Source organism: Mus caroli, chromosome 6 (genome assembly GCF_900094665.2).
Source record: "Mus caroli chromosome 6, CAROLI_EIJ_v1.1, whole genome shotgun sequence".
NCBI classification, from domain to species: domain Eukaryota; kingdom Metazoa; phylum Chordata; class Mammalia; order Rodentia; family Muridae; genus Mus; species Mus caroli.
Genome location: NC_034575.1, coordinates 138,286,066 through 138,295,302, shown reverse-complemented (window position 1 = coordinate 138,295,302; position 9,237 = coordinate 138,286,066). Strand labels below are relative to the sequence as shown.

General features: G+C 45.4%; 1 protein-coding gene across 15 annotated transcripts in view; it reads right to left on the bottom strand.

The window, feature by feature from the left end:
- The window catches only part of Plekha5 (pleckstrin homology domain containing A5), a 175,594-nt gene extending 166,742 nt beyond the window's left edge, over positions 1–8,852 (bottom strand). For 14 of the 15 annotated variants that reach the window (XR_003836950.1, XR_003836952.1, XR_003836951.1 and 11 more), the window contains exons 1-3: positions 8,698–8,852; positions 8,497–8,576; positions 6,420–6,477 (exon numbers count right to left, since the gene is read on the bottom strand). Coding sequence is in view for 11 of the 15 variants with exons in the window: in XM_029478787.1 (XP_029334647.1) it covers positions 6,420–6,477; positions 8,497–8,576; positions 8,698–8,789 (230 nt within the window). In the remaining 4 variants the exon portion in view is untranslated. Of the gene's footprint in view, positions 1–68; positions 105–6,419; positions 6,478–8,496; positions 8,577–8,697 lie in introns of those variants that run through there. The other variant, XM_029478796.1, reaches the window with a different exon arrangement.
- Positions 8,853–9,237: the final 385 nt, after the last annotated feature.

Here is a 9,237-nt window from a genome sequence, read left to right as displayed (position 1 = left end):
TTGTGAGCCACCATGTGGTTGCTGGGATTTGAACTCTGGACCTTCGGAAGAGCAGTCGGGTGCTCTTACCCACTGAGCCATCTCACCAGCCCCCGAGATTAAGTCTTTAGAGAAGAGGAGATCACATAAGATATCTAGATACCATGGGCTAAGGGGAAAGATGGCTCAGCAAGTAAAAGCACTCATGGACAGATGATGTAAGTGTGGCAACCTGAGTGCAGTACCTAGAACTCATACAAAAGGGAGAATGTGAGCGTCAATTCCACAGAGCTGTCCACTGACCCCAGGCTGGTGCACATACAATAATAGTAGTAACAACAAAGTCAGTAGTAATAGTAATAGAAAACTCCTTACAGACTGGGTGTGAGCGTTAGCTCATGGATGCCACTTACTCAGAAGCTGAGTGTATTCCAGGCGCTACACTGTATCAAGACAACTACAGGCGAAGGGTAATGAGCAGGTGTGGTCTTGGGCAGAGGTCCTGAGGCTGAAAGAGAAGGGTGTGTAATCCCACAAGGAAGCTCAGCTGGGGCTGGAATGCTGCTGACAACCTGGAGCAGTTAAGGTGTGCGCTCTCCTAAGCCCTCGAACAACTGCACTGTGCCGTCATGAAGATGCTCTTTCTGCTCTAGATGTCTGTTTCTCCTACTAGGACTTCGATTCAAAGATCCCCACCTTCCTGTGCTCTGCTCAAGCTCCTACAACAGTGAATGAAACAACAAGGCACTCCTAAGTGAATGGACAGGAAAGACCAGTCATCAGACCCTATACACAGTAGTTAACAGGTGTGGTGGGTTAAACAAGGTCCTGGTAGGCTAGTCCACTAGCCTAACCATAATATTAGTATAAAATATACCTTTTTTTGAAAAGTAACTTTTATTCATTTTATTTATATGAGTACATTGTAGCTGTCTTCAGGCACATCAGAAGAGGGCATCAGATCCCATTACAGATGGTTGTGAGCCACCATGTGGTTCCTGGGAACTGAACTCAGGACCTCTGGAAGAGCAGTCAGTGCTCTTAACCACTGAGCCATCTCTCCAGCCCTGAAACATTCCTTTTGTTCCAAGTACCAAGTTAGAGCACCATATGGTGTAGGACCTGCTTTCCCCTGCCTTATTCCTTTTCTATCTTTATTTATTTATTGTTATGTGTACGGAAATCTTGCCCATTCATGTGTCTGTGTACCATGTGTGTGCCTAGTACCCACAGAGGTTAGAAGAGGGTACCATATCTACTGGGACTGGAATTACAGACAATTGCATGTGGTTGCTGGGAACTGAACCCTGGTCCTCTACAAGAGGAGCAGGGCTCTTAAACCACCTCTTAAAGGCTCTTAAAGCCATTTCTCCAGCGCCCTGACTTATATTTTGGCTCACAGACCTGATTTGAATACTAGTAATTAATAATAAGGCTTCATGGACTATACAAGACCGGTCTTTATAGCCTCTTTGGCAATCAGTTTAAAGAACAATAAAACCCACAAGAAATGGAAATAACAAAAAAGTAAAACAGAGGCTTAGGATAGTTAACTCAGCAGTCAAGAGCACTGGCTCTTATAGAGGACCCAGGCTTGATTCCCAGCACCTACATGGCAGTTCACAACCATCTGTAACTCAGTCCCCAGGGAGCACTGATGCCCTCTTCTGACCTTGCTGGACATCAGGCCATGCACATGGAAATATACACAAATGCAGGAAAAAGAGTCATACACATATATACCTAAATAAAAATTAAAAAGAAATTGCTGATAGTTAGATTTGATCTAAAATTTATATACACATAAAATATAAAGCATATGTAAAAGAATTAAGAAGATATATGTTTCCCTACACGTTTCCCTATTTTAATGCATGGGGTATGTTCACAATGTTACAAGCTTCTTCAGGGATAATAGCTGTGTTGTACCTAATGGACTGGCATAAAGTACTCAGTGTATAGAAGGAGCTACACATTACAGTCCACCTCTTCTGGCAAACAGGAGGCAAGCACTGTCACTGCCTGGTCAGGAACATCACACTGCTCTAGTGGCAAACAACTGGTCAGAACCACTCTTGTGATCCCAGCACATGGGAGGCTGAGGCAGGAGCATCCCCTTGAGGTACAAGTCTCACAGGGCTATACAGTAGGAGTTCCAGGATAGCCTGAACTATAGTTTGAGACCCAGTTTCAAAAATTTTGTTTCGGGCTGGCGAGATGGCTCAGTGGTTAAGAGCACTGACTGTTCTTCTGAAGGTCCTGAGTTCAAATCCCAGCAACCACATGGTGGCTCACAACCATCCGTAATGAAATCTGATGCCCTCTTCTGGAGTGTCTGAAGACAGATACAGTGTACTTACATATAATAAATAAATAAATCTTAAAAAAAAATTTGTTTCAAATCTTATTATAATTGCTACAGCACTTAACTACAAAACAATTTTAAATATTAAATATAGTCAGTGATTCTAATGTTTTTATGACAGATTTGTATTATTCTCCATCTTCCTATTTTCTTCTCATTCCTTTCAAGTTTAAATGACTGTCTCCTATCAGAAACTCCATCATTGCAGGTATTTGGGAATTCTTAGCACATTTTTGAGTCTCTTGAAGATATGGAAATGAAACTTCATTATCCCAAATTACATATTGTTCCATTTACATATCTCAAAAATGTCAAATTTATACTTACTGAAAAAAGCAGTGTGAGAAGCTACCGAGGAGAATCTGAACCTACCACACAGCGTGCAAGTGGAGTCGGATCCCATTCCTGCCTGATGACCTGTAGGTAGCCAGAGCTTCTCTACAGCCACAGAGCACTGTTTCAGGATTTGCTTGGCACTTTAAGTAAACCATCATAAAGCTTTGAGGCACAGAGGAATCGTCAATGACACATCCATTTAAGCAACAGTGACCTGTCATTAACGAGTCATTAAGCACTATTTGCAAGGCTTAAGCAAGAAGCTTAATAACATTCAAGTATAGAAGATTATCTTCTGTACATTGTGAGCTTGTGTTTGATGTCAGGTAAAACATGGAATAGTTAAAGCTCGACTTTAAGTTATAAATTCACTTATAATAATTTTTAGCCTTTTTCCCTGAAAGTAAATCACATGAATTAAGTCTTAGAAAGCAGTATGAAAAGGTAATATTTAAACTCTGTGTTTATTATATACAGATACACAGGTTCATCCATAATTTGAAGGCTAGTTTAGCGTACACTGAAAATCGGTTTTTCCATTAAAAAGTCAAAGCATATACTTACTCATCTTTAAGATAAGGAATTTTTTACAAATTTTAATTTTTGAATACAAATATAAAATGTTGTTTATACTATGAACCCTTTTTTAAAAAACCTAGCTGTAAACTTGTGTTAAAGAACCAATTTCTAAAGTATACAAAGTAAACTGGTGACCCCCCCCTCCCCCCGTTCAAATGCATAAAACTCTCGCCTGACAACTACTTATCCTTGAAGCATCAGGGAAGATGCGTGCACACACATTTTAGAAGGAAGAGAGCACAGATCCACAAGAGAATGTCAGCACACCCTGGCTCTGCACACTTCACTTATTGGCGCTTCTCCATCCAAGCTTAAGGACAGGCCACAGTGAGCATGACAGGAGCCACTCAGCTCTCCCAGGTCTCCTACACCACCTCTTCCCGGCAGGCTCAGTTTTCATGATTCTCTAGAATACCGAAAAGTCCCAGAACAGCACAGAATAAAATTCAAAGAAACTTCTCCGCTGGGTGGAATTTAGTCTGTCTAACTTACAGTCTGGAAGACTGACCTCCAAACTTTTTTAAAACATGAAGCTAACACTGAAGCTCCTAGAGCTTGCCCACTCCACCTGTCACTACTAAAGCATCACCAGAGTGACTGTGGAGAGGCAGGTACCAGCACTGTCCCCAGAAGAGCAAGGCTTTCCGAGCTCACACATCCATCCCCTCTGAGCACTAGAGGGCTACAGGTCCCCACTGAGGGTGGGCACCTTCCACTACACTTGATTCCGAGTCAGAAGGCCAGCTCCATCTCCTCTATGTTCTCAAGTGACCCGAGTCTACCAGCTCATTCTTCTATCCTCCTTTTCCTTTCATTTGATCAACAATATTCCTTCAAGTGCATGAGCACTGGTCCCCCTCTTCCTGAAACTGTCTTTCCTTGGGAAGATCCCCTTAGCTGTCTGTCACCTGCAGAAGATTAAGTGTCGGAGGCATGTCCCTGTTGCTTCTTTCGAGAGGGAGTGAGGGGGGAAAACAACGATTCTGATTACTTCCACCATTAAAATGAATTTCAGTCTTCACCACCACAATGAGAAGCATCCCTAGTATGGGATGAGCTAGTATGTGAAAGTTTCTAAGAAATTACAGCTGTTCTTAGTGATGTCACTAAAAAAATAAAGGAATGAGGTCTTCTGACCCCACTAGAAGAGAGAAGCCATCTACCCACATTAGTATAGTATCTGTGAATGCCAACATCCTGGAAGAAGCTCAACGTATGATGAATTTCTAAGATGTGCCCAATTCTGAATGAACTGCTCTCACCATTTCAAATGATTGTTATTTTAGAAGCAATTACCAGCTATCTCTTAATAGCACAGGATTAAAGCCCACTAGTGTTAGGATGGTCTTAATTTATAGCTTTCTAATATTGTTCTGATTTTCCTAAGGTGACTTAAGCATGATATTCAAAATTCTAATTCAAAATGAAAGAAAATGTCATCAAAATGGCTAGCTAGTAAAACAAGGCCTACTAGCTTAGTTCTAAATGAAAATATACACATTGGGGCTCGGTTACTTTTCTATTTTGAACTATAAAAAAAAATCATGCAAGAGCACACTGATTCACGGGAATTAAAGTATTACTGACATTAATGTCTACGCTCAGGTCAGCTAAGCTTAATGTATAATAATCTAAAGTGTGCTGAATAAATGAAAAAGAATCAAGAACCTGTTTTTATGCCAGTATGGTGGCATTCACCTTCAATCCTGGCACCTGGGAGGCAGATCTCCATGAATTCCAGCCCAGCTAGAGGAACACAGTGAAACTGTCTCACAAAGACTAAAACACCCTGCCTTCATTTATAATATCAGCACTATGTCTTTATGGCAACACAAGCTCATTTCAATTCAGAACGAAAACAATTGCTAGGAAAATACTTGATGGTTTCCTTTCACTGAATACCCACCCCCCACATTTTTTTTAGGTCATCTAAGAATATATGGCTTTATCGTCAGACAAAACCCTTAGTCAAGATAAATAACTAATCCAGAAGGACCACACTCATGAAGATGCTCAAACCTTACATCTCACTTCTGCTTTTCCTGCTGCGGCACTCAAAAGGAACTGCACCTATAAATATACCTTGACATTTTACATAAAGCATCTTTCTACAGAAACTTAAAAAGCCATTCAAGTAATTATAATTTAATGAAAATATGCTGTGATCTTTAAAAACACCACTTGGTAAAAATAAATTGACTGGGCCTAATGTGTCTTTAAACTTGGAATTTGTGACCACTAATAAACTATTAAAATTGTTACCAAAATCCTGTTCTTAAGTATTCTCTTTCAAGACTCAGTCACTTAAAATTAGCCAAAAATGTTTATATAAGAACAAAAGCAAAGCTCTTTTACAAATAGTTTTTAACTTGAAACAAAGACAAGCCAACTTAGCTTCCCAGGGTAGCATGACCTCTTCCCTGGGCAATGCTCCCCACCAGCACGAGCGCCTTCTGGGGAGTACTACTAACTCTAAGGTGAATGACAACCAACTCTGAAGCACACAGAACTGGTTTTCACAGATTAGTCAGCCATCTTTGCTCTCAAGCTCTCTTCAAAGCCTTACCCAAGCAAGTATTAGTGAGACACAATGTCGGGATATTTTAAAGACTCTAACGCAGAGTAACAAGCAAGCGCCATCACAGGTGTGTGGTGTCCTGAGTTTCCTGGGCTCCACTTTTCCTCTGACCCTGCCAGCTTTCCATCAGGTCTGCTACTTATTAACAGCTCAGGCTGCTACCTGCCATCTCAGCTGGCCTCACTGTGAAGGAGGAATAGTCACACAGTGCTGATATTCTGTGTGTGTGTATACAGGAGTTCTCTTACCACAGATAATCAAAAAACAAAACTTGTAAGTACCACACAGCTAAAGTCAGAAGACTTTACAATATCCCACCACAGAAACATACTGAAACGTCAAGCAAATTAATATGGCGAAAAGTGACCTAATTTGCAATGTGTGAATCCATGAATACCTAGACAAATAACAAGATAATGAATGAGGCTACCCTCTCCCTCAAAATTTCATAACCATATAAAGGATACAATTAACACTGTATAACAAACTTTAAGATAGAATTGTGTATAAACTCAGAAGTATCCAACTTCAGGTTCATTACAACATTTGAATTACCAAGGGAAGCAATCAAAATTCACTCACTTTATATAGTATCTTGCACCTTCGAACGTATATGCTTCTTCCCAGCCAGTGGGCAAATCTAAAAAAACATACGTTACAATTAGTATTACTTCAGTGAGATTGCAAAATAAGCTTAAACCCATCTTATCTGTCTTCACTATGTTCATTTAAGTATGTGTCGATCCAAAGTCTTGGCTGGCAAGATCATTAGTCAATCAATATAACATTATTTGGAATTTGGAAGATGACAATTCAAATTTAAAGCCACCAGGAAAGTTCCAGCAATATTTGAGATGACCTAACATAATTATTCCCTTTAACAGCGGTCAGGGTGGGAAAGGATCCACTCTGATATCCCAAAAGGCAAAGTCTTCAAACCCTGGTAAAATACCCATCACTGATTGCACAAACCCCAAATGGGCAGCATTTTGCCTTTTTAGGTATATCTTGTTTATTCAAAACCCTATTTTTAAATTCAAATCCATTTAGGTTTTCTTCTACTATGAAAAGATCTCAAGTGTTCAATTAGTGGGAAACTGACTGAATACTTACACACGAGTTTCAATCCCCTTGACCTGGAGAGATGTGAAGTTTCAAGTGAGCGGCTGTATCTTTATGTACCACAGGGTACTTATGATGACAAGTGGTTTGGATTTAATCACAACATCTCCAGAATGAAAAGGCATACATGTGTGCACAACACGGGAGCCCAAGCAAAGTAAATCAAGCAAGAATAAATAAATAGATAAATGCGAAATCACATCATAGGATAAAATATTTCCGGCATGTGACTGCTATTTAATCTGTGAGGGTACTTCGAAGACATTCGTGTCATACATACATAATCAAAATAGGCCTGAAATAATGCCATAAAACATTTGGGCTAAATTCTTTTAACCCTATATTTTCTTCCCTGATATAAACGTGTCCATATCCACAAGGGTAACGAGGCTATCAAAGTTGCAAATACGTACAGTAAACAGGCTGAAGCTAAAGACTGCACAGTTAGGAAACATGACGGTTTATTAGTCAGATATGCCCTAAAAATGTAACCTCATCATGCCTGCTGCAGCAGCCTTCCCTTTCCTCCTCCACAGTTTTGCAAATTTGGACACATTATTAGTCACTTCACTGAACTCCGGCGTTTAGCAGAAAAGGCAGGTTTGTTCACCCTTCTGGCAACTTTAATAGGAGATCCTCAGAACCTCGGTGCTGGAGAGAAAAGTACCCAGAGGGACGACTGAACTGGGCCTCACCTTCGACCCAACTGTTCTCAAGCCTTTGCAGTCACCCGGAATAGAGGCGGGCCAGTAAGAGAACTTACGTTTCAGGCAAACAAGTTGGGTGAATGTAAACAAAGAATGACAAAAGAAAGCCAGACCAGCACTGAAACCACCACAAGCCCTCCTCCAGCTCAACTCATGGCTAAGCATTCAAGAAAGCTATCAAAGCAACCCGAGATGCATTTCCTCGTGGAACTGGGGCCCGAAGGCCCCCCACGCGGGACCGCCCTGGCTCGCCCACCGCCTGCTGGTGGTACGTGGAGCTTGGCTGCGGCTACCAGGGACTTTTGAGCCTGGATCACTGGCTGCGGCGCCCGCTCCAGCGTCCTAACTCCAGCGGCTACTCGGGTAGCAGGAGGGGACTCACCGGCATTTGTATCACATGGGGGTGGGGGGCACCGCAGCACCCCTAACTCTTCCATCAGTCACCTACCCACAGTCCCACTTAGGAGCAGTAGGAGGTGGAGGAGGAGGAAGCTGCTAGGCAGAAAGCAGTTCTCTGGGGAGCAGGGCGAGGATGCGGGACCGTCTCACCGCAGGGGTGCTGGGATGCGGGGAGCAAAGGGGAGCGGGTGAGGACTTCCTAAAGGGTGCTGGAGGCGGATACGGGGGCGATCCGAGGTAGAGGGGCGTCGCCCATCCTCGGGGGGCGTCCGGGTAGGGATGGGGACCAGGGAGCCAGGGAGAGGGCGCCGTCTCCAAGCGCTGATGAAAAAGGCGGAGAAGAATAGGCGCCCCGGGACTCAGTCGCGCGGAGCCCGGAGCCCCTCCAACCCCGCCAGGTGGCCCGGAGCCGCAGCCCCGGCCGGCCCTACCTGTGCTCTGCCGCCGGTGCCCGGTGACCACGGCCTCGCCGGTGACCGGGTGCAGCCAGGTGGTGCTCTTGGCCTCCTCGCTGCAGGGAAGAGAAGGGACAGGCGCTGAGCGGCGCGAGGGGCGACCCACGGGGGCCCCCGGCCCGCTCGCTCCCACCGCTCCCCCCGAGCCACCCGGCGGCGCCTCCCCCGCCCGCTCACTTGATGAAGAAGACGCGGCCGCCCCTAGTGATCCCGTACGTCCAGGAGCGCGGCAGCGAGCAGATCCACTCCAGGTTCAGGTCGGCCGCCATGTCTGCTCCCCGGCCGCCGCCGCCGCCGCCTTGTGCTGCCGCCGCCGCCGCCGCCTTGTGCTGCCGCCGCCGCCGCCGCTGAGGAAGGAGGGCGCGAGCGAGCGAGCGAACGGAGCGCAGGGCGCGCGGCCCGGCCCGAGCGCGCCCCCGCGGCCGCCCTACCCCCTCGGGCGGCGCCCTCCCCGCCGCCCCGGCTGAGTCCGGCCTGCGTCGCCGCCCCTCGGCATCCTCCGCGGCCGGCCGCCGGCCCGCGCTGCGCTCGCTCTCTCGCTCACTCGCTCGCTCGGAGGCTGGGCGAAGCGGCGCCGCGCCCCCGCCAAAGCCCTCCCCCGCGCCCCGCCCGCGCCGCGCGAAGGTTCCGGGGTCGGGTCCCGCCGGCGCCCGCCCGGAGGGCTCGGCTCCGAACCCGTGAGGTTTTGAACCAGCTACTGCCTGCCTAGCCCGGGGC